The 26,164-nt window shown below is 42.9% G+C and overlaps 1 protein-coding gene across 16 annotated transcripts in view; it reads left to right on the top strand.

Annotated features, from left to right (window-relative positions):
• htt (huntingtin) overlaps nucleotides 1-26,164 on the top strand; it is a 295,347-nt gene that overhangs the window by 53,868 nt on the left and 215,315 nt on the right. For 7 of the 16 annotated variants that reach the window (XR_015751247.1, XR_015751248.1, XM_087974297.1 and 4 more), the window contains exons 9-13: nucleotides 1,844-2,048; nucleotides 10,221-10,268; nucleotides 20,341-20,421; nucleotides 21,688-22,199; nucleotides 24,459-24,582. Coding sequence is in view for 14 of the 16 variants with exons in the window: in XM_087974297.1 (XP_087830423.1) it covers nucleotides 1,844-2,048; nucleotides 10,221-10,268; nucleotides 20,341-20,421; nucleotides 21,688-22,199; nucleotides 24,459-24,582 (970 nt within the window). In the remaining 2 variants the exon portion in view is untranslated. The remainder of the gene's footprint in view (nucleotides 1-1,843; nucleotides 2,049-10,220; nucleotides 10,269-20,340; nucleotides 20,422-21,687; nucleotides 22,200-24,458; nucleotides 24,583-26,164) is intronic. The other 9 variants (XM_087974291.1, XM_087974280.1, XM_087974334.1 and 6 more) reach the window with 3 other exon arrangements.

The raw sequence follows: 26,164 nt of genomic DNA, 5'->3' as shown, positions 1-26,164 counted from the left end.
CATTCCTACTGGTACTTTCACATCTTGTATAACATCTTTAATATAACATTGTTGGTTATTCATGTATCCTATCAACATATTTTATTTCTATCTTCCTCAGGAATTTATCTAACCTTTTAAATATTTAATCTAGTTTCCTTTTGAAATCTCCAAATGAATCTTTTTGCACTAATAATACTACTTGTTCCTCTTCCTTTCTGTCCTGTCTGCTTTCTCCTCTTGCTGAATGGCTTACTCCTGTTCTTATTTTCTATGCTTTTTTGTGTTTATATCTCTGCCTTCACTTTCCACTTTTCTACTTCTGACTGACTTTTGAGTCTTGCTACACAATTTTTATTTAAACCCCCTTTTCTTTTGGTACAATTTCCAGATCCAAGATAGCCAGTTGCTATCAGTATTAATTGTTCAAGAAAATTTAATCCCTTTTTAATTGTTGCAAGCTCTTAAGTCCTCCTCAGACCTCCTTCGAAATAATTACAAATTTCACATATGTTCTGGCTCACAGATTCTTACCTTTTTCAAGAGTAGGTCCTTTGCTAATGTGTGCAATAGAGACGAGCGGGGGGCTGGAAGAAAACTGTCTCGAGGTTTTGGGCATACAGGAGAGGCTGAATTGGCTGGGGCTGCTTTCGCTGGAGTATCAGAGGCCAAGGGGTGACCTTGAAGAGGTATATATCAAAGGGGCATGGATGGGGTAAATAGACAAGGTCTTTTCCATGGGATGGGGAGTCAAGAACTAGAGGGCATGGGTTGAGGGTGAGGGGGCAAAGATTTAAAAGAGACCTAAGGGGCAACTTTATAATGCAGTGTGTGGTGCATGTATGGAATGAACTGCCAGAGGAAGTGGTGGAGGCTGATACAATTGCAGTGTTTAAAGGCACTTGGATGGGTATATGAATAGGAAGGGTTTAGAGGGGTATGGGCTAAGTGTTGGCAAATGGGACTAGATTAGGTTAGGATGTCTGGTTGGCGTGGACGAGTTGGACTGTTTCTGTGCTATAAATCTCTGACGCTATAAACCCTCCTTTAGGATGACAGCAGCCAATTATGGTATAGCAAATTCGCAGCAATAGTGACCTAACTCTCAGGATAATTGTTTCAGTGAGGTTAATGGAGTGCTAAATATTGGCTGGAATGTTGTGAAAGACAGCCTCCTTGTCTTCAAATCTTAGCTTTTGGATATTTCATATATACCTGAGCAGACACCAAGGCTTGGTTTAATGTCTCATCTGAAGCGCATTACTCCAAATGATGTACTCTTTTAGCTAAATGCAAAATCCACTTTGCAGGATTTGTAATAACTTTTTCAAATGGTGGTAATGAGATTAAAAGGCTCCTTAGTAACCTCTAAACCCACAACTATGTCCATCTCTAAGGGCAAGGGCATTAGATATGTGGGTACACACCACCTACAAGTTTCCCTCTTAGGTCAGTTGTCATCCTGACTTGGAACAGATCGCCATTCATTGGGTCAAAATCCTTGAACTGCCTCCTTAATGGCTTTGTGGATGTACCTACACCAAAAGGTCTGCAGAAGCTCTGGAAGGCAACTTAGCACCACCTTCTCAAGTGGAGTTAGTGATAAATGCTGGCCCAACCAGTGTTGCCCATCCTGTCAATGAGTAAACATAATGTTATGATGAAGATGCAGCCTGGTAGTGTTTACTTATCTCTTTCATGTAACTGGTCTAATTGTGCATTCTGTAGTACTATCTTTGCTAGTAATACTTTTTAAAAAAAAAAAAGTATTTTTGTATCAAGTAGCACTGAATGAAAAATTTGCGTAATTTTTGCCAGCAGAAATATTAAAGACAATGAGCCTCTTTTGTTTCCTTTGGTACAGGCTTACGAATTGACACTACACTATACCCAGCATAGGGATCACAATGTGGTAACAGCAGCTTTGGAAATGCTGCAGCAACTGTTCCGTACCCCTCCTCCTGAACTGCTCCGGGCCTTGACTACTTCTGGCAGTATTACTAGAGTTAGCATTGCTCGTGATGACGTCTCAAACCGTGTTCGCAGCGGCAGCATCGTGGAACTAATAGGTAAGTCGCATAGATTGTGTGTGTGTGGGTGTTGGGGGGGTGTGTGTGTGGGTGTTGGGGGGGTGTGTGTGTGGGTGTTGGGGGGGTGTGTGTGTGGGTGTTGGGGGGGTGTGTGTGTGGGTGTTGGGGGGGGGTGTGTGTGGGTGTTGGGGGGGGGGGTGTGTGTGTGGGTGTTGGGGGGGGGGTGTGTGTGTGGGTGTTGGGGGGGGGGGGTGTGTGTGGGTGTTGGGGGGGGGGGGTGTGTGTGGGTGTTGGGGGGGGTGTGTGTGTGGGTGTTGGGGGGGGGTGTGTGTGTGGGTGTTGGGGGGGGGTGTGTGTGTGGGTGTTGGGGGGGGGTGTGTGTGTGGGTGTTGGGGGGGGGTGTGTGTGTGGGTGTTGGGGGGGGGTGTGTGTGTGGGTGTTGGGGGGGGGTGTGTGTGTGGGTGTTGGGGGGGGGTGTGTGTGTGGGTGTTGGGGGGGGGTGTGTGTGTGGGTGTTGGGGGGGGGTGTGTGTGTGGGTGTTGGGGGGGGGTGTGTGTGTGGGTGTTGGGGGGGGGTGTGTGTGTGGGTGTTGGGGGGGGGTGTGTGTGTGGGTGTTGGGGGGGGGTGTGTGTGTGGGTGTTGGGGGGGGGTGTGTGTGTGGGTGTTGGGGGGGGGTGTGTGTGTGGGTGTTGGGGGGGGGTGTGTGTGTGGGTGTTGGGGGGGGGTGTGTGTGTGGGTGTTGGGGGGGGGGTGTGTGTGTGGGTGTTGGGGGGGGGTGTGTGTGTGGGTGTTGGGGGGGGGTGTGTGTGTGGGTGTTGGGGGGGGGTGTGTGTGTGGGTGTTGGGGGGGGGTGTGTGTGTGGGTGTTGGGGGGGGGTGTGTGTGTGGGTGTTGGGGGGGGGTGTGTGTGTGGGTGTTGGGGGGGGTGTGTGTGTGGGTGTTGGGGGGGGGTGTGTGTGTGGGTGTTGGGGGGGGGTGTGTGTGTGGGTGTTGGGGGGGGGTGTGTGTGTGGGTGTTGGGGGGGGGTGTGTGTGTGGGTGTTGGGGGGGGGTGTGTGTGTGGGTGTTGGGGGGGGGTGTGTGTGTGGGTGTTGGGGGGGGGTGTGTGTGTGGGTGTTGGGGGGGGGTGTGTGTGTGGGTGTTGGGGGGGGGTGTGTGTGTGGGTGTTGGGGGGGGGTGTGTGTGTGGGTGTTGGGGGGGGGGTGTGTGTCTGCTCAGTGCTAAATTTATCAGTTACCGAAGTTTGTTTAACTGCTTTGTCTTTAGTTTGTGGTATCCTACCGGTCTGCATTAATTTCCTACTAGGTCATAGCTGATAACCAAGGCAGTTGGATGGAGTTCAGATACAATTTAGTAGCAATCTGATAGAATGACAAAACAAGTTTGGGGAGCTGAATGGCCTTTTTCAATTCACACATTCCTTGAATGAATGGCAACGGAAATGTTTTAAATTACAATGGATAAATGTAATTGTCATTTTCAAGTGATCAGAAGTATGTAGTAACTAATAAGGTCAATGAATGCATTAGTGTTAGAATTTAAGATCTAATTTGTTTGGGTGTGGGACATTCGGGACACCACCAACTTCCTCCACCTCTTCCATGATCTTCGCTTCCCTGGTCCACAACGCCTTATCTTCACCATTGACATCCAGTCCCTGTACACCTCCATTCCCCCATCACGAAGGACTCAAAGCCCTCCGCTTCTTCCTTTCCCACCGTACCAACGAGTACCCTTCCACTGACACCTTCCTTCGACTGACTGAACTCGTCCTCACCCTGAACAACTTCTCTTACCAACCCTCCCGCTTCCTCCAAACCAAAGGAGTAGCCATGGGCACCTACATGGGCCCCAGCCATGCCTGCCTCTTTGTAGGATATGTGGAACAGTCCATCTTCTGCAGCTACACTGGCATCACCCCCCAACTTTTCCTCCGCTACATCGATGACTGTATCGGCGCTGCCTCGTGCTCCCACGAGGCGGTTGAACAGTTCATCCACTTTACCAACACCTTCCACCCCGACCTCAAATTCACCTGGACCGTCTCAGACTCCTCCCTCCCCTTCCTGGACCCCTCCATTTCTATCTTGGGCGACCGAATCCATATTTACCATAAACCGACCGATTCCCACAGCTACCTAGACTACACCTCCTCCCACCCTGCCCCCTGTAAAAACGCCATCCCATATTCCCAATTCCTTGGTCTCCGCCGCATCTGCTCCCAGGAGGACCAGTTCCAATACCGTACAACCCAGATGATCTCCTTTTTCAAAGACCGCAATTTCCCCCCAGACGTGATCGACGATGCTCTCCACCGCATCACCTCCACTTCCCGCTGCTCCGCCCTTGAGCCCCGCCCCTCCAATCGCCATCAGGACAGAACCCCACTGATCCTCACCTACCATGCCACCAACCTCCATATACATCATATCATCCGTTGTCATTTCCGCCACCTCCAAACGGACCCCACCACCAAGGATATATTTCCCTCCCCTCCCCTATCAGCGTTCCAAAAAGACCACTCCCTCCATGACTCCCTCGTCAGGTCCACACCCCCCACCAACCCAACCTCCAATCCCGGCACCTTCCCCTGCAACCGCAAGAAATGCAAAACTTGCGCCCACACCTCTCCCCCCCCCCCCCCTTACTTCCCTCCAAGGCCCCAAGGGATCCTTCCATACCCGCCACAAATTCACCTGCACCTCCACACACATCATTTACTGCATCCGCTGCACCCGATGTGGCCTCCTCTAAATTGGGGAGACAGGCTGCCTACTTGCGGAACATTTCAGAGAACACCTCTGGGACACCCGGACCAACCAACCCAACCACCCCGTGGCTCAACACTTCAACTCCCCCTCCCACTCCACCAAGGACATGCAGGTCCTTGGACTTCTCCATCGCCAGACCATAGCAACACGACGGCTAGAGGAAGAGCGCCGAGGAACCCTTCAACCTCAAGGGATGAACTCAGACTTATCCAGTTTCCTCATTTCCCCCCCCCCCCCCCATCCCCCACCGTGTCTCAGTCCCAACCCTCGAACTCAGCACCACCTTCCAAAACTGCAATCTTCTTTCTGACCTCTCCGCCCCCACCCCCACTCCAGCCTATCACCCTCACCTTAACCTCCTTCCACCTATCGCATTTTCAACGCCCCTCCCCCAAGTCCCTCCTCCCTACCTTTTATCTTGGCCTGCTTGGCGCACTTTCTTCATTCTTGAAGAAGGGCTCATGCCCGAAACGTCGATTCTCCTGCTCCTTGGATGCTGCCTGACCTGCTGCGCTTTTCCAGCAACACATTTTCAGTGCTGGTGAACCCATCTTATCAAGATCCCATTATACTCTGAGGTAACCTTCTTTGCTGTCCACTGCACCTCCAATTTTGGTGTCTTCTGCAAACTTACTAACTATTCCTCCTATGTTCACATCCAAATCATATATAAAAATCACGAAAAGTAGTGGACTCAGCACCAATCCTTGATGGGCCAATGGGCTGAGGAGTGGCAGATGGAGTTTAATTTAGATAAATGCGAGGTACTTCAGAGCAGGACGTATGTGCCTAATGGTAAGGTCCTGGGGAGTATTGCTGAACAAAGAGACCTTGGAGTGCAGGTTCACAGTTCCTTGAAAGTAGAGTCACAGATAGGATAATGAAGAAGGCATTTGGTATGCTTTCCTTTATTGGTCAGTGCATTAAGTATAGGAGTTGGGAGGTCATGTTGCAACTGTACATGACACTGGTTAGGCCACTTTTGGAATATTCTGGTCTCCTTCCTATCTGAATGATGTTGTTAAACGTGAAAGTGTTCAGACAAGATTTACAAGGATATTGCCAGAGTTGGATGACTTGAACTATAGGAAGAGGCTGAAAAGGCTAGGGCTGTTTTCCCTGGAGTGTCGGAGGATGAGGGGTGATCTTATAGAGGTTTATAAAATCATGAGGGGCAAGGATAGAATGAATAGTCCAAGTCTTGTCCCTGGGTTGAGGGAATCCAGAACTAGAGAGCATAGGTTTAGCGTGAGAGGGGAAAGATGGGATCTAAGGGACAACTTCTTCAGGCAAAGGATTGTGCCTGTATGGAATGAGCTGCCAGAGGAAGTTGTGGAAGCTGATACAATTGCAGCATTTAAAAGGCTTCTGGATGGGTATATGAATAGAAAGGGTTTAGAAGGATATGGACGAAGTGTTGGCAAATGGGACGAGATTAGGTTGGGATATCTGGGCGGCATGGATGAGCTGTACTTCTCTATGACTCTAAGTCAGTCTTTACTATTCAGTCAATGTGAATTGAAGCCTTTTACACTCTGGATGTTCCCTGTGTGTGAATGCACATTGCGATTGTCCATGACCCTTGATCTCTTCAGTGCATAAAAAGCCTTTATTGTGTACATATAATCCTTAGATGTCTTCTAGACAATTTAGCATCTCTCCAGTAACCAACACTCCATTCAGAAATGTGGCTGTATATTTGTTTGAAGTGTCTTTTCTTGCAACAGCTCCTGTTATTCCAGTTTAATATCGATATATAACCATCAGAATACTACAGTATGAAAGGTTATTCTGCCCTTGATCCCAATTGCAGCAAATTCTATATTTCAAGTCTTTTCTATTGATTTGTTAGTTCTGATTTGTCAATGATGTAACCGTAGCACTTGAAGCAGAACAATATTAGGTTTGTAACTTTAGCTTAAAATGTTTGGAGGCCTTTCTGTTCCAGCAGTCAGTGTAAGGGCAGAGTTGATGCTATTTGAGTTGGCTGATAGATACCAAATCTACTTGTTTTAATTGTGACAGCAATTGTCTTTATGACAATTAGCTTCAGCAACCTGGGTTAGGGTTGGAAAGTGTGGACATGAGGTGAAGTCAGAATCTGGCTTTACTGAGAGTATGTTCTCAACTCCTTTGAACCCCCCCCCAAACAAATCTCAGACTCTATCTCAGCTCACACAGGAACAGTTACTCTTAACAAGATGCTGATGTCTATGATGCAGTACTGTTGAAACAATTAGGAGCAAGTGAGGACTGCAGATGCTGGAGATCAGAGCTGAAAATGTGTTGCTAGAAAAGCACAGCAGGTCAGGCAGCATCCAAGGAGCAGGAGAATCGACGTTTCGGGCATGAAGAAGGGCTCATGCCCGAAACGTCGATTTGCCTCCTTGGATGCTCCCTGACCTGTTGAAACAATTAACAAAGTAAAGGAGGAGAAAGAAAGATTAGTGCAAAGGTCAGAATAGGAGAAATAGGAAACAGTCTAGCAATCAAAATATTTGATCTTTTTTCATTGCTGTGTTAATTTTTAAAGTGAAGCCAGTAAAGGTACATGGTAATTTATTAAGGTGTTGTATTAATATTCACTATAAATTTAATGTGCTCTTTTACAGTAATTGTGTAGCTCTTACTGTGCTGCTTTAATTTGAATAAACTAATGTGGGGTATGCGAACATTGCAGAATTTTTTTAGTACTTAGTTTTGACCATCTGTGCATAAAGGAGGTTGAAATACTTGTGCTCGCTCTCACATAGGCTGTACGTTCCAAATATTGAGAACCCACTGAATAAATTTCCCTCCTTGTTGTTTTTTTGGCTTTGGTAATTCAGTATTGATTTATCTTTCTGTGCAAGACCCTTTTTAATGTCGCTATGCTTTTATTCTGCACCCTTGCCCTCATGGCCTCTAGCTGATGTGGGAAGAGAGCACCGTGAGAGTCATGTTGAGAAGTGGGATGCAATGTAAGCAATAGAAGTTCTTTTTTTTGCATGCTCAGGAGTCTACAGTGAAGTAATGCATATCCTTCATGGCAGTGCTTCCTGGTCTGCTTGATTCACGCAGATTGCTGTGTCCGTAAAAGATCTGTGATCTTCCTTTTTTCATGATTTTGTAGGCTTGGAGCATTTGTAATTTATTGAATTGAAGCATTCATTGTCGCAAAGAATTTTCACATAGAAAATGCCAAAACATTATTTGGATTACTGGACTTGAGTTTGGAGTTAGGCTGTTAATCTTACAAGACTAGATGGAAATGAAAAATAAGTAGTTGAGTTATTTTAATTGAACAACATCCACAATAGTTATAGCCAAATGTGGTATTTAAAAAGGAAAGTGGGAACCAAAGTGAGCATCACTCCTGTCATGAGTCTGGAGAATTAAAAGTAGAAAATATGGAAATGGCAAATGACTTCCACAGAAACTCTGCATCTGTTTTCACTGTGGCAGACACAAATAATCTCTCAGAAATAATTTTAAATAAAGATGTGAAGAGAGGAGTTTAAAACAGTACACTAATAAAATAATTAGAATGCAATGCTGACATGTCCCTGAATAGGGATGGCTCAGTGGCTAGCACTGCTGCCTATCAATGCCAGTGACCTGGGTTTGATTCCAGCTGTAGACAACTGTCTGTATCAAGTCTTCATGTTCTCCTTGCATCTGTGTGGGTTTTCTTGGTGCTCCGGTTTCCTCCCACAGTCCAAAGATGTGCAAGTTAGGTGGATTGGACATACTAAATTGCCCTATGATATCTGAGGAGGAGGAGACGACGACGACGATGACCACCAGCCCCCAACCGGTTCACTTGTGTCCTTTCACCATACATGTGACTCCACAGACACGAATGTGGTTGACTATGGACAATTATGAACGAGCAAAGAATTTTGGCCTTGCCAGCAATGCCCACATCCTGTGAATGAATTTACAAAAAACACCATCAGCTTTTCCAATATGTGTTGGCATTGTTGTTGAGAGTGTGGTGGTGAGCTGCCTTCTTGAACAGCAGTCTTAGGGTGTATATCTACCATGCTGCTATGGAGGAAGTTTTAAGATTTTGGCGTCTTATTGGTTTTGGCACTGAAGGAACAATTGGGATGAAGGAGTGGTGGTTTTTGTATATCTGCTGCCATTGCCCTTTAAGTGGAAGTGGCAATGTATTTCGACGATGCTGTAAAAGAACCTTTTGGTGAATTTCAAGCAATGCATCTTGTAGATGGTATGTACTACTGCTGGTAAAAGGACTGAATGTTTGTGGATGTGTTTACATAGTTGCCAGCTTTTAAAATTTTTATTTCTGGTAAGTTAAGGTTTTTAAATTTTTATTGAATTCAGAGTTTATTGAATTCAGATTTCACCATCTGCTGTAATGGGATTGGAAATAATGTTCCCAGAACCATTTTACATGCCTAATTTGAAACACTTTTAGAAATTCTTCAGTGGGATGTGCTTGTTATTGGCAAGGCCAGTATTTGTTGCCCACCCCTAATTGCCCTTGAGTAGGAGGTGGTAAACTATCTCCTTGAACAGCTGAAGTCCATCCAGTGTAAGTACATCCTCAGTGATGCTGGGAAGTTCCAGTATTTTGATTTAGCGACAGTGTAGGGAAGGAGATAGCATTCAAAATCAGCTTGCTACTTGACTGGGAAGGGAATACCTTGAATTTAAATATTTGAAGGTTTCAGACTTTCAACCAAAATGAATGTTTTATAACTTGCATTCATCAATCCAGTTTGTTTCAGCCCTTTTCAAAGCTTAAAACTTCCTCACCCCTCCCCCGCCCAAATATTCCTCCAATTTACCCTTTGTAACTCTTACAGTAGTTGGTTAATAGTAACCAATAGTCTTTAATTCTTTATGGTACTTCCTATCTTTTGCCAAGAAGGTAGTAGTTCTCACACTGTGTGTTTGGGCCAGTTTTGCAGTTTGATCTGATTTGTGAATGACCAGGAGGAATTCAAAGTAATTCATCTTTCTGGACAGTCATGATTCAAATAATTTTCTGTTTCATTCTTCCTCTCCTGATGTCCTGCAGGTTACTGATCACCACTCAGTATATCACTGCTTCTGGGTCATTCTTTTCTGTTGAAGTCGTAGTGAGAGCAAGTTGTTTTGTGCTAAGAATGCAAACTCTTCAGCTGACAGATGGCAATACATTGAACAGTGTAATGGAGGAATATTGCAACAAACTCTAATTTCTCATTTGAAGTGTCCTACACCTATAAATGAGAATTGTTAGGATTGTTTACATGCTGAATGCATGGGAAATGGGCAAGGAAAGTGATTTTCTTTCTGACTTTTCTTTTAGATCTGTTTTGTGTGGGTTACCATTTGTAATAATTGTGGGTTGCAGTCTCCTTTTCATGGCTGTATATTTCATTGTGGGTTCAGTCTGTTTTTATGGCTCTATATTTCTTGTCTTTTTTTCTTCTGTTCTGTTGCATGCAGCTGGAGGGGGTTCTCCAGGCAGTCCTCTTGTCCTCAGGAAGCATAAAGGTGATTATCCACAATCCTTACAATATATATTATTGAACTATGAATTTCAAGCTGTGCTGTTCATTCTTGTGTCCTTCACAAGTTTTGTGTTTTTTATTAGAAACTGCAAGGCTGGATTTCAGTGAAACTTTTTAACAATAGATGAAATTTTCATGTTTCAGGAAAATGCCCAAAATTTTACCTTCTCCAACTTGCTTTGTGCCTTGAAAGCTGCATCAGTACTGTGATTGATAGAAGAATTAGGTTCATAAGAGTCTGTGCCCTGCTTTATTCAAGCTCATTTTGATCCCGTTGATGTTGTTGCTGGGCAAGTTAGATCCCAGTTAGGTATCTGGCTTAATAGGTCATATTTTGCTTTCACATAACACCAGGTTATAGTCCAAGTTTAATTGGAAGCATTAGCTTTCGGAGCACTGCTCCTTCATCAGGTGGTTGTGGAGTACGTGATTGTAACTCACAGAATTTATAGCAGAACTTTACTGTGTGATGTAACTGAAATTATACGTAGAAAAATGCCTTGATTGTTTGTTTAAATCTCTCATCTGTTGGAATGACGATGTTAGTTTCATTTCTTTCATACGTAAATTGCAGAACTTTTTTAAAAAAGTTACATTCTCAAGTGAACTTTAACATTGGTCAGCTCAGAAAATATATTCAATTAAGATTTATAATATCAATTCAATTAAGATTTATAATATTCAATAATTTCAAACAAAGTAAAAGTAAATCGCATTTAATCCCAAAGCACTTCTTTATAAATTAAACAGAAAAATACAGTTTTTTTTTGTATAGCACCCAAAATGCACCATGGTACAGTTCCCAAAACACCACTTGTATAATCATCACTCCAATATCCTTGTGCTTAACACCTCCAAATAACGTACACTGAACTGCAATAGCTTCTTCTTGGAGTTACCATACGTCTGAGCTTCATGTCCTCCACTTTAAGCAATCACTTCAAGTATTTAATCCCTTACTTTTCTGCTCTGGGATTAATAACTCTCTTCTGTCTAAGGTAATCTAATTCAGTATATTGATCAGTCTCTCCTCAGCCATCCTGTTCTAAGGAATCACACGGTTGCCTCAGTAAAGGTCAAACATGAAACAAAAAAACTTCCCTCTCCTCTCTTTTCCACCACAGCATCCCCCCCACCCCTCAACGGCACGTGCATAACATATTCACACACACCCCCTGACTTACAGGAAAACAAATTCCGTCACACTGTTACAAACCTTTTTGAAGCTCCACTATTTACTAGCTGGGTGACAAAAAATCTAAAATTAACCAAGGTTCATTTGTGCACAAAACCCATTCACTTTACAGCCAGGCTTCAAAGTTGTTTTCAAAATAAATCACCATGGAAATACTGAGAATGCACAAATGCATAATTTCAGATTTACTGAAAATCCTACTAGATGCTCACTTAAAAAAAACCAGAAACCCAAACTCTCACCAAATAACATTAAAAATTATGCATGCAAATCTTACGGTTTGCCATGATGTGGAGGAGTTGGTGTTGGACTGGGATAGACAAAGTTTAAAAATCATGCCACACCAAGTGCTTTCAAATAAACTTGTTGGACTATAACCTGGTGTGGCGTGATTTTTAACTAATGGTTTGAATCACCCAATGAGTTTTAATACAAGTTTTCATGTAGCTTAGTGGCATCAATATCATTGTGACAACAATGTTATAAATTATTGAAAGTAACTGGATGTGAGAGAGACTCTGCCAAGTTAAGTAAACCTGGATTATCCATGTTTTGGAGGAAGGTCATGATTCGGAGATGCCGGTGTTGGACTGGGGTGTACAAAGTTAAAAATCACACAACACTAGGTTATAGTCCAACACTAGGTTTAATTGGAAGCACACTAGCTTTCGGAGCGACGCTCCTTCATCAGGTGATTGTGGAGGGCTTGATCGTAACACAGAATTTATAGCAAAAATTTACAGTGTGATGTAACTGAAATTATACATTGAAGAATTGATTGTCTGTTAAGCCTTTCATCTGTTAGAATACAGTGATAGTTTCACTTCTTTCATGTGTAAATCACAAAACCCTTTTTTTAAAAGTTGCATTCTCGGGTTAGCTGTTAACAATGGTGATAGCTAGACAATATGTTGAAGGTGTTAGCCCCCTGTGTTCTCTGTCTATGACCTGATGTTTAGATTGATTCCAATCTAAAAAGTGAAATAACAGAGTTTTACATAAATTCATGCAGTTTTTGAGCTCAGAGTTCGACATGAATTTATGTGGTTTTTGAGCAAAGTGCAATTTAACTTTGTACCAAAAAAATTCACCCCACACAATATATATGTGGGTCTTTGTCTGTCTGTCTGTGTGTTTGTCTGGGGGTGTGTGTGTCTGTCTGTGTCTGTCTGTCTGGGGGGGTGTGTGTCTATATGTGTGCGTGTGCGTGGTGCAATGGTGATCACCTGTAATGTGACATGCACCCAAGGTCCCAAGAAATCCATAGTGTCGCGACAGAAGCTGGGGATCCCCTGTACAATACGTTTCAAGATGCCTTCCACATAGCCAGCGAGATTCTCACATAGGGTCCCATTTCCCGACACGATGGGAGGGTTGGCTGAGTCACATGGCAGGTACTCGTGTGACTCTGCCAACATTGTCTATCTTATACGTTGCAGGCAGGGATGCCCAGAGGCATGGTACATTGGGCAAACTGAGCAAAGGCTACGACAACGGATGAATGGGCACCGCACAACAATCAACAGACAGGAGGGTTCCCTCCCAGTTGGACATTCAGCCTCTGACTTTCGGGTGACCATCCTCCAAGGTGGACTTCGGGACAGGCAGCAGAGGAAAGTGGCTGAGCAGAGGCTGATAGCTAAGTTTGGTACCCATAGGGAGGGCCTCAACCGGGACCTTGGGTTCATGTCACATTACAGGTGATCACCATTGCACTACACACAGATATTCCTACGCACACGCGCACACGCACACAGATACACACAGACGCGCACACAGACACCCACACACACCCTTATAGACACACAGATTCCCACACATGCACCCCCTCACAGATTTAAGACACTCTGCACTCACTACACATACACGCGCACGCGCGCGCACACACTTTCTCTCACACACTTTCTCACACTCACAACCCCCACCCCAGACAGACACACAGACAGACAAAGACCCACATACACACATATATATTGTGTGGTGAATTTTTTTGGTACAAAGTTACATGCACTTTGCTCAAAAACCACAGATTCATGTCACACTCTGAGCTCAAAAACTGCATGAATTTATGTAAAACTCCGTTATCTCACTTTTTAGATTGGAATCAATCTAAACATCAGGTCATAGACAGAGAACACAAGGGGCTAACACCTTCAACACATTGTCTAGTTATCACCATTGTTAACAGCTAACCCGAGAATGCAACTTTTTATATAAAAAGGGTTTTGTGATTTACACATGAAAGAAGTGAAACTATCACTGTATTCTAACAGATGAAAGGCTTAACAGACAATCAATTCTTCAATGTATAATTTCAGTTACATCACACTGTAAATTTTTGCTATAAATTCTGTGTTACGACCGAGCCCTCCACAATCACCTGATGAAGGAGCGTCGCTCCGAAAGCTAGTGTGCTTCCAATTAAACCTGTTGGACTATAACCTGGTGTTGTGTGATTTTTAACTTTGGAGGAAGGTGAAATTGTCACTCTGTTAGCACTATGTTTGCAGTGATAGCAGATACCACCCAGTAACTATAACTTTGATTATGGAGCTTAATTGACTGGTGTTGAAAATGGCTGACTCCAAACTAAAGATGTTTAGGATTTGGGTTGTAGAAATCCTTTTTGTTCATGGCTGTTGATTACATAAGGATCACTGCTGCATCTTTCACTGACAAGCAGTCGGTGCCAATTTGCCAAGCACTGCATGTCTCCTGGATCAAATTGTTCAATGTCAGGTGTAGAAAGAAAACTTATTTTCCGTGAATGCACTTTAAACTGTGTGTTGAAGTTTTGAAGAAGTGATAATCTCAATATAAATTTCACTTCCTGCTAACCACTCCACCATTTCCTTTTTCCTTTCTACTTCTTGAAGGCATATCCTAGTTTAGATTGCACTATGAGGAATTGTCTGCTGGGCCATGGTATACCATGTGGAGAATACTGCACATTTTAGGACATGGCTATTAGTTTTGTGTTTTTCATGAATAACTGCATTACCAATCCAATTAGATAGACCATAGACCCTCGGAACATTAAGTAGGCAATTCATTGGGTCCATTCTGCAATTTAGTGAAATCATGGTGATCTGAAATCCCTCAACCTCACTTTCCTGCCTTTTCCCCATAACCTTTGATTCCCTTACTGGTTAAAAAAATCTGTTGAACTCTCCCTTGAATGTATTTCATAGCCCAGGTCGAACGACCCTTTGTGGTAAAGAGTTCAGCAGATTCACTGCCCTCTGAAGAAATTTTTCATCATCTTTGTCCTAACATTGAGATGATGCCCTCTGGTCTGAGACTCTCCCACAAAGGAAATAACCTCTTTGCATCTACCCTGCCAAATCTCCTTAAGAATCTTGTGTTTCAATAAGGTCATCTGTCGTTCTCCTAAACATAGTGGGTGGCACTGCTGCCTCACAGCACTGGGTTCAATTCCTGTCTCAGGCGACTGACTGTGTGGAGTTCTCCCCGTGTCGGCATGGGTTTCCTCCGGGTGGTCAGGTTTCCTCCCACAGTCCAAAGATGTGCAGGTCAGGTGAATTGGCCATGCTAAATTGCCCGTAGTGTTAGGTTAGGGGTATGGGTGGGTTGCGCTTCGGAGGGTCGGTGTGGACTTGTTGGGCCGAAGGGCCTGTTTCCACACTGTAAGTAATCTAATCTAAGAGTAAGCAGAAATCAATTAGTACGAACCCACCTGCTCAATCTGTTCTCATGAGAAATGCTTGCATACCAGAGATCACCTTAGTGAATCTTGCCTTTCTCTCCTTAGATAAGGGGACCAGGACTGTTCACGATTTGGAGATGCCGGTGTTGGACTGGGGTGTACAAAGTTAAAAATCACACAACACCAGGTTCTCGGCCAACAGGTTTAATTGGAAGCACACTAGCTTTCGGAGCGACGCTCCTTCATCAGGTAATTGTCACTTGATGAAGGAGCGTCGCTCCGAAAGCTAGTGTGCTTCCAATTAAACCTGTTGGACCATAACCTGGTGTTGAAGGACTGTTCACGTTATTCTAGCTATTGTCTGACCAGTGTCTTGTCTGGTTTTAGCAAGACTCCTGATCTTTAAAGACCAGCATTCCATTTACCTTTTCTATTTTCTGCTGAACTTGGATGCTAACCTGTTGTGATTCATGCATTAAGATTCCCAAATCTTTTGGTGCAGCTTTCTGATACATTTCTCTAAAATGTATTAAATGATGATGCTCTAATAAACATCTGCATGCACTAATGAAGAAACTGCTGTCAGGAGGCATGCTGCCATATTGATTTTTACTTGTACATTTCTCTTTTACATTATTTTGACTTTTTGCAACCTTGAAATTAGCTGTGGGTGAATGGGACAAGATGAATAGTTCAGTATTGAATATCTTTCAAAATAATTTCGGATATTTTAGCATCATGCCCAGAATTTGCCTCCGTCAGTCTCTGGATTTCAAAGAGATTGGAAAAATGCTTCGCAGGCAAGCACTGACAAGATCCCCAACCTGTTTCCAAGTCTGATGTCTTTAAGATTATGAAATGTTTTAGTTAGATGGATGCAAAGATGCTTCCACTCTGGACTGTAGCAATAGTCACTATTAAATTGAACAAGTAATTCCGGAGAAGGAACTAGATGAGAATGCAGGTCTGAAAATGGCAGGAAATAATTGAGGTAGGTAACATTGATGCATTTAAGTGGAAGATAGGTAAACACAGTGATGAAAGGAATAGAAAGAAAAAGTTATGGTAGAATGATGCAATTTGAGAGGGGGAAGCTGGCATCCAATGTAACTGTATTACAGTTGAATAAAGATAACTCCAGAGGCATGACAGAGGAGCTGGCTGGAATTGACAGAGGAGCCTAGCAGGAAAGACAGTGGAACAGCAATGGCAGGAGTTTGAGAGTAATTCAGGAGACGCAGTAGAGCTTCATCGCCAGGAAAAAGAAGCATACTAAAGGGAGGACGAGGCAATCATGGTTGACCAGGGAAGTCAGGGATTGCATAAAAGTAAAAGAGAAAACATATAACATGGCGAAGGGTAGTGGGAAGCTAGGCGATTGGGAAGCCTACAATGACCAACAAAGGGCAATGATAAAAGAAAGGAGGAAGAAGATGAAATGTGAGGAGAGCTAGCCAGTATTATAAAAGAAGATTGGAAGAGATTCTTTAGATATCTAAAGGGTAAAAGAGGCAAAAGTGGACATTGTGCTGCTGAAAAATAAAGCTGGAGGAGAAGTAATGGGGAACAAAGAAATGGTGGAACAACTGAACAATACTTTGCACAGTCTTCACAGTGGAAGACGTGTAACATCCTAAAAATTCAGTAGAGTCGGAGGGAGAGCAGAGGTGAGTATGGTGACCATCACCAAGGGGAAGATGCTAGAAAAACTGAAAAGCCTGAAAGTAAATAAATTACCTGGATTTAATGGACTACACCCTAGAGTTTTGAAGAGATAGTGGAGAAGTTAATGATCTTTCACAAATCACTGGATTTAGGGAGGGTCCCAGAGGAGTGGAAAATCGGTAAGGTCTCCCACCCTTTAAGAAAGGAGTGAGACAAAAGCTGCAGAATTATAGGCCAATTTGCCTGATATTGTTAGTAAGATTTTGGAGTCCATTGTGAAGGATGAGATTTTTGAATACTTGGAAGTGCATGGTTTCATCAAGGGGCAGTCATGCCTGCCAAATCTGTTAGAATTCTTTGAGGAGGTAATGACCAGGTTAGACAAAGGAGAGCCGATGGATGTTATCAGCTTGGACTTCCAAAAGGCTTTTGACAAACTGTCGAGCAAGAGTCTGCTGAATAAGATAAGAGCCCATGGTGTTAGAAGCAAATTACTAGCATGAATAGAAGATTGGCTGGCTGCAAGACAGAAAGCAGAGGGTGGGGATAAAAGGGTCCTTTGCAGGATGGCAGCTGTAAACTAGTGGTGTTACACAAGTGTCCGTGTTGGGACCACAACTTTTCAAGTTATACACTAATGATCTAGTTAAAGGAGCCGAGGGCATTCTGACTAAGTTTGCAGGTGATGCAAATGTAGGTGGAGGGACAGGTAATATTGAGGAGGTGGGGATGCTGCAGAATCATTTAGACAGGTTAGGAGAGTGGGCAAAGAAATATCAGATGAAATACAATGTGGGAAAGTGTATGGTAGTGCATTTTGGTAGGAAGATACAGGTGTAGACTATTTTCTAAATGGGTAGAAAATTCAGAAATCTGAAGACTTGGGAGTCCTAGTCCATGATTCTCTCGAAGTAAACTTGCAAGTTGTGAGTAGTTAGAAAGGCAAATGAATTGTTGGCATTTATTTTGATAGGACTTGAATATAAAAACAGAAATGTACTTCTGAGGCTTTATAAGGCTGTGGTCAGACTACATTTAAAATATTGTGAGCAATTTTGGGCCCTGTACTTCAGGATCTGTTCCAGAGGATGTTCACAAGAATGATTTCAGGAGTGAAAGGCTTAACATATGAGAAACGTTTGAGGACTCTGTCTTTGTTCTCGATGGAATTTAGGAGGATGCTGTGGATCTAATTAAAACTCAGAATACTGAAAGGCCTGGATAGACTGGACACTGGGAAGATGTTTCCATTTGCAGGAGCGACTAAGACCTGAGGGCACAGCCTTGGAGTAAAGGGAAAACCCTTTAGAACAAAGATGAGGAGAAACTTCTTCGGCCAGAGAGTGGTGAATCTTTTGGGATTCATCGCCCCAGAAGGCTGTGGAGTCCAGGTCATTTGAATATATTTAAGACCAAGATTGATAAGTTCTTGATTGTTAATGGGCCCAAAGTTTAGAGGGAGAATGAGGTTGAGAAGCTGATCAGCCATGGCTCAGCAGACTCGATGGGCCGAATTGCCTAATTTCTGTCCTTTGTCTTATGATCTTGGTAAGATTAGATGAACGAGGGTGGAACCAGGATTGCGTGAAGCAGATAGTGGCATGGAACTGTTGGTTCAAAATTCTTATTTTCATGTTGTAAAGTACCATGTAATGGCATGATTGAAGGTTATACATATTTACTTTAGTTAAAGTAATTAAATAAGTATTAAATATAAGTAAATATCTTGGTTTCATGGCAACATTCTCACCAAAAGGAAGGGGTTTGACCATTGATCTTTCACTTTAGGGTTTGTTGGATTTGTTGGATAATCAACGCTGAATTTGGTGTTCTAGGACACTGCATTGTCAGATGTATTTTCTTCAGAAGTCTCCTTCGCTCAATGAAATTCTTCTAGCTAACATTCACCTCCCAGCTAGCACCACCATGAACAAATTCACTAGTTATTTATCTTGGTGCCCCATTCCACCTTTGGGGTACAGAAGGAACTATAATGTTGGGATGTTCCAGTCCTTCAATCTTTCAATGAGGGTGAGGAGTCATAGTGAACTGAAAGCATTAACTCTGTTCTCTTTCCAAAGATGCTGTCAGAATTGGAGAGTTTTTCAGCATTTTTGTTTTTGTCCCATCCTTTCAGTCTCCTTGTAACTGTTATTATTCTCAGAAATATCATCTGCATTTTGGCTGAGGCCTTGACCGCTTTCCTGAAGTGAGAGAACTGGGCACACTGTCCCAGCTGGAATCACACCATTGATTTGTAAAGGTTTAGAATTCCTTTCTAAACTCAGTACCTCCTTTTATACTTGAGCCTTGTTTTAATGCCCTTTTTAACAGTGTTCTACACTTACCCTGTCACCTTCAAGGATTTATGTATACAGAGGAACTTCGATTATCCGAACGAGATGGGCAGGCAGTACTTCGTTTGGATTATTGATTATTCAGATAACTGATTCAATGTCTCTCCTCTGGGACTCAATTTCCTGAAGTTTCCTTTTTCTTCCCTCTGCTTGCTTTGCTCCCTCCCTCTCTCAGGGTTTGTTTCTGAGCAGAAACACACTTGTGTGTCAGGGGCCTGCAACATTGCTATAGCCTCTCCCCTTCACTGCTCCACTTCAATGGAATTGACAAAGTGAGCACCTGCTATGTCCACTCCCCGTTCAGGAGACTAGGCAGTAGCACACTGTGCAATGCCCTGCCCTGCCCCCGCGCCCCCCACGTGTCCCCATCCCTGTCCTGCTGCCAGAATGAAGACAGCAAGCCGGACTGGATACAATCAGCAAGACTACTGCTGCCTTTGGTGGAGAGAGTGTCACAAAATAGCACACTCGCATGCAGCCCCACACACACTTTTTTGACCATGTTGGAGAGATTATCTGGGGAAGGGAAGTTTAGGGTACACCCTGTCTTGACCTCTAGGGAAAATATGGGGGGTGAGAGAGAGAAGGGCAGGAGATAAGCCATTTGGAGATGATGCCTGGGTTCCCATTGATGTCCAGGACTGTTCTTTGGTAGCATTTTAGTAAGCTAAATTCACTTTTAATCACTTGTAAACGCAAGGTTTGATCAGTGTTGATAACATCTCTTTGATGTAGTGTTTCTATTGGGACCTTGAGATCATCTTCGGATAATCTGAAATTCGGATAATTGACATTCGGATAATCGAGGTTCCTCTGTATTTACCGCTTATCTCATCATGTGTGTCTACAAGTCAGGCATGTGATGGAATATTGTCCAATTTCCAGCAATATTCTAGAAGTTCAGCACTGTCCAGTACAAAGCAGTGTGCTTCATTGGCACCTCATTAAACATTCTTCAACATTCATTCCCTTTACCACCAGCAAGTAGTGGCAGTACTAAGCGTGTGGATGCATTAGGAATTTGAAGATTTCTGTAGGCTTACCAGTTTGGATGATTTGTTTCAAATTTGTTTTTGATAACTTTTTGAACATCTAAATATGTTTGGCAGTTTACATAAAAATTTTTTTGTTTACACTTGAAGCTTTATTTTCACCCATTGTGTGTTAATAGGTAAAATGGTTTCCGGAGAAGAGGATGGACTTGAAGATGATCCGGAGACCCGATCAGAGGTCAGCATTGCTACTTTTCCAGGTATGTATCGGCAGTGTGTTCAGACCTCATTTTGCCATGCCTGGCCGACCTGCCATTTCCTCTGCTGATGCTCATAGCTCTCTCCCAGTTTTCTACTTCATTGTGAAAATCTGACCAGGGCAAATAATACGTAAAGGTGATTTCCTTTTATTTTGCTCCAAAGGCAAATACAGGCCCTCTTCCTGAAAAACCACCTAGGAACTGTAAGCCTGGATTTTCCAATGGCCATTTATTACTCCAGTGTCGATGGGATTTGCACATAGGGACCTTGCAGAATCGCCATTGTAGCAGACTCCAAAGAAACTTCCCTGGAAGTTGAACATTCTGCTGGGCAATTAATTGACATCTGTAACCCACTGAAAGTCTTCACTTGCATCAGTGATTTTGAAAGGTGCTGATGAATTTAAGTGGGTAGTTACTTGGGAAAAGTTTGACTCTTAAATACATAGTCTAATTCCTGAGTAATTGTCTAACTGACCACATGCTTACCTCATTCTATCCAACAACGCACCTACCAGAACCAAACCCTGACCCAACAAGCCACAGGATCCAATCCCTCATTGCACAACCACTTCCCCACTGACCTCTCCCTTCACTACCCAGGATTTAAACCCTCCTCCCACCTTTGCAGAAACTGTTCTTAGTCTGCACCCGGCCCTGCTGCTCCCTGAGAGCATAGGAACCTTATCTGAGTCTGGATTGACTCCCCACAGGGATAGCAGATCTGCCTGACCAAAGTCTTAAACCCATGTGGCGCTGTTAGAAAAAGACTTTCATTAAACTTGCTTCCACCCCACAACTGGTCTTTAACGCTACATCAGTGCTTAACCTGACAGCTTCATGGCTGACAAATGCTCTTTCGTAATATGGCTGAAGATCCTGAATTTTCTCTTGGGTTTTGATCTCAACAGCTATGAGATTAGAGATCAGTGGAATTGCTGGAGTAACTGCAGTGGCAGTCATAGGATCCATTTTCCCCTGAAAATTACATCCTGAGATAGTACAATCCCATGGAAATTCAGGATCAGAGTTTGTTGTTCTGTGGGACAACTGCATGTATGTAGGCTCATAATGGCACTCCAAAGGCTTGAGCACAAGAACTAGTGTTCTCATCCTTTTATTGGATAATGTACCACATTTGTTCATTGCATTTGATAATTGAGTGAGAATGATCTCATTTGGTGATGTATTATGGTCAGGTATTTATTTTTTAAAAAGTATTCAATAGATATGTGAACTTGCTAATGTGTGTTTACTCTTTTTTAGGTTCAATGAACAGTGAAGGAGCTGTTGAGGTTCCATCGCCTTCAGGGGTTTCTAACCTGGAGTCAACAAGCCCAATTCCAGATACTGCTGGACATGATATCATTACTCAACAGCCTCGATCTCAGCATACATTGCAGACTGCTGAGTCTGTCGATCTCAATAGTTCAGCGACATCAGACTTGACAGGTCTCGCAGTTGAAGGGGAGGTTGACGAGGCACTGAGCCAAAGTTCCAGCCAGATCAGCACCATTCAGTCAGACACTAACGTAGACCAGAACGATAGGACCAATCAGGCCATATCTCCACTCAGTGAGAGCTCGCAGACCACCGAGGGCCCAGATTCAGCCGTGACCCCATCCGACAGTTCTGAGCTTGTAAGTGTGCAGCGGGCTGAGGGGGGCTCCCAGTCCTCCACTGAGGGTCCTGACATCTCTCACAGCTCCCCCATGGAGGGCTCAGACTTGGATACTACCACTTTCTCCACCAGTTCCTCAGCTAGTAGCAGTGACAAGGTCAGCAGCTTGTACCCATTGAAATACTTTTGTTTTAAAAAAAAACTCCTTTCCAAAGTTGCTGCTCTGACCCACCTATGGCTGTGAGGGCTTCTGGCTTCTGAACATCGTCTGATGCTGGTCGCAAGTTGCACATGTGGCCTAAAGTGATTCTTCCACTTTTTTTTTTCCTCTTACTATTATTTTTCATGTCACTTTCCCATTCAGTCTCTCACCTTCCACCTCTGATCTCAGTGTCTTCCCTCCCACCTCCCCTATCCTGTTCTCGTAACTCTCTCCCCCCCCCCCCCCCCCCCCCTCCTCACCACCTATTTCCTCTGTGGTGTCTTATTACCTCCGTTTCACTTCACAGTTTTGCTCTTTCCTATCCCTCCTCGCATCTGAGTGGTGACTCTCCTCCTGTGCTGACAGTCTCAATTTGTGCCCCCCTCCAGTCGACTTTCAGTGGTGACTTTTACCATTGTATTGCACTGCCAAGTCTCCTAACCTCCTTTCTCCTTGTGCCACTGACTTCCATCACTATGCCGTTATTTTTGCTGGACCCCTTGAATAAACGACTGGCCACAACGTGACCCTTCCATACAGCATCTTGATTGAATTCCGGAGCTGAGTGTGCATGGTTTGCTGGTGCTGGCCCACATCACCACTGCTGCATGCTGGCCTGAATGCTTTGAGAAGTTAAGTTGGATTTTCCTGGAAGTTGCAGTGACCGTCTTTGATTTTTTTTTTTATTGGGGGCTTTCAGAGTGCAAACGTTTTTCATTGTTGAGAAGGCATGCTAAGAAGATTTTTAATGGAGTCTGAAGTATGTGAAGTAAAAAGTTTCTTCTACATGAGACGACTTTGACCAAATCTTTCAGTCTGATGCTGTCTTGAGAATTGAATAGAATATATAGCTTCATGTTCACACATCTTGCCTTTGTCCAAGATTAGAGCTATTTCTATCTTCTTAAATGTGTCTGTTAATTGAAATATATGTTTACTAATGTTTTTGAGATATTGTGTCGTTATTGCTGTTTGCTTCTGTTGGTTTTTACCTTTTGTAATACCCACGTGCTGGTGCTGTTATCATGGATGTCTAAATTTTCATTGACAGCTGACAGTGATAGCAAAATTAATTCTGGTGCATCTTTTGTTTACACTTCTGAACCATTTCTGCAAAAATTACAGTTGTTAGCCTTCAGTGGGCTACACTTGTGACAGCAGTTCCAGAAGTGTGTTTCATCCATTCTGTTACCGGTGGAGCTCTTGACTTAACTCTTGACCTGCTGTGCATTTCCACCTTTTAGACTCTTCACTTGTATCATTCCATAAATCAGTACAGAAATAATGTATGGTTTCACTGTTTCTAGTCACCACCATCCCTATCCCCATTCCTCCTACTGCCCCCCCACTGCCCAAACCCAATATTGAACTATTGAACTTGAACTATTGGAATTGGAAGGCAAACAGCCTTTGATGCAAGATGACAATGTTACTGTAATCTAGCACTTCATTCCACTAATTGCAAGCAGCCAAGAACTGTGGATGCTGGTGATCTTAAATAAAAACAGGAAGTGCAGGAGAAACTGAGCAGGACTGGCTGCATCTGTGGAGAGAAAAGCAGCTAATGTTTCAAGTTCAGTCACTACGTCTCGCAAAAGGTCACTGGACTTGAAATGTTAACTGTGTTTCTCTCCATAGACGCTGTCAGACCTACTGACTTTCTCCAACTGTTTCTGTTCTTCTTTGGCAAAAGACAGTTAAAATTTCTTTTTTTGTTTGAAGAATTCATGGATTCTGTTGTGCCGACAGTCTTTTTTTCTCTTGGCTACATAATGATATCAGCACTCTCAAATAAGGACCATTATAATTGATTGGGTAATGTCAGTCATCCCTGAATAGGTGCTACTTGGTTTTACACTCATAATTGGAATATAATTAGCCTCAATCGCTATCTCTTCCTGGAGAAATCAATCTGCTTTTATCTGAAGACATTGCTATTGTTCTCTTCTAACAACAAGACAATCTGACAGACCACTTGCCTGATTATAAACGCCTCTTGATTTTGGAAATGTTCCACCGGTTTATACTTCTAATCTTCCGAGCTGTCATCAGTTAGATAAGATGATTACTGGTCCGTGCAACCATCAGGTGGGTGGTCAGCACCTTTATTGGAAGGAAGTGGGAAGCAATGAGGATTCAATTAACAGGAAAATGCTGCAAGTGATGCAAAACCTGTTACTGCAAATAAACACTGGATCTGCTTGTTTGAACCAGGTACTTGACGGGACAGATAGTCAGTATTCAGCAATGCAGATTGGACAGCTTCAAGATGAGGAGGAGGATACATCAAATACTCCTGGAGATGTGCTTCTAGACAGCTTCACAACTTCCACTCTTGGTATGTTGTCATGTCCTATTAAAGTAAGGACTGAGTTGAGAATTAATATAACCTTGTTCAGTTCCATTGTACCTCATTACAAATGGCATTATTGTTCTAAACCTAATTGTTGACATTACAGTCAGTTCTGCTATAACGTGCTAGTTCCATTCTTGTGTAAACCAATGTTACAACAAAATTGCATCATAGCAGCACCATCTAAACTGATGGAGCTGAAATTGCATTATAACCAACGCATGCTTTAAAAGTTTGCTCTTTGACAAACTGGGGACACGGTTTCTCAATCATGTTATAGTGAACTTGCATTAATGAAACATTCGTTACAGCAGACCGGCCTGTACTAAAACACGTATTTAATACTTCTAGCAATGTATTACATAATAGTCTTTATTATGCGCTGAATATTTCTTATTCTTGAGTTGTAACCATTTGCATGTTTCTCCTGCATTTTCATTTTGGGGGCAAGTAGTAGCACGATATCAGGGAAGATGTCTTCATTTGTGTTGGAAATGAAAAGTAAGAGCCATATATATAAAATAATCACTAATAAAAGAAATCTAGTAGAATTCAGGAGAAACTTCTTAACCGAGAAAATGGTGAAAATGCGGAACTTATCACCATGAGAGTAGTTGCAGTGAATACAATAGATATAGTTAAGACAAAAGTTAGATTAATACGTGTAGGACAAAGAAATAGAAAGATGTGCTGGCAGGGTAAGATGTAGGAAAGTGAGGATTCTCCAGCGTAAACACTGACATAGATTCTACAGCATAGAAACTAAGTATTGAATTCTAATTGAAAAGAATGAAAGGAACTAATGGACATGATAAAAGCTTAGTACATTTATTAAAATGTATTAGCACTGTGTAGGTCCTATTTACTTAAACTTGTCCAATGTATACACTAGGCTTTGTTTATATGAAACGCTGTATTGCATGGCTTTGCTGAGAATTTACAGAGCTGTCCCTGATGAAGGTTGCTGAATTCAGATGTTACAGGTTCTCAATAGCGCAACTGATTTGACTCCAGCCTTCCACCTCATCTGTTTTAGACAAAGTAAACATGTCCTTCATTGATCAACTGCAAAGGGAAGTTAGGTGCCGTATATACTTTAGTAATAGTCGATCTCATGTAAAAGCCAACCCCCTATTTTTGATGAAAATGTCTAGAATTTTTCATATAGCTCATGTTAAAGTGGACCCTAGTTCTTCACAGATAACAGATCAACGCTTATGTGTCAGTCAGCTGGCTGTCGCATTCTGCTCTGGGGTTTTCAGAATTATTGTAATTCGTTGTTTTTTTTTCTTATTCATTTAGAGATCACTTGGGCTTCTGCTAATGATACGGTATGAATTTCAGCCACTCAAAAGTAGTATCCATGTAATAGTTGACCCCATAAATTTAACCTTAAAACATAAAAATTTGACTATTATTCTAATACATATGATAATTATACAAGGCAGGGAGGAATAAAAACACATGCTGATGGGGTGAAATGCAGTAGTTTTGGAGGAGTTCAGATGCTGTACATACTTGGTGTAGACCAGTTGGGCTGAATGACCTGTTTCTATGTCATATTTAT

This window comes from Chiloscyllium plagiosum, unplaced genomic scaffold, assembly GCF_037043375.1.
Source record: "Chiloscyllium plagiosum isolate Xiang-an unplaced genomic scaffold, Cpla_swu_hap1 HiC_scaffold_2, whole genome shotgun sequence".
Lineage (NCBI taxonomy): Eukaryota > Metazoa > Chordata > Chondrichthyes > Orectolobiformes > Hemiscylliidae > Chiloscyllium > Chiloscyllium plagiosum.
Note: the sequence above shows the minus strand (reverse complement) of the source record. Positions and strands in the feature narration are given on the sequence as shown.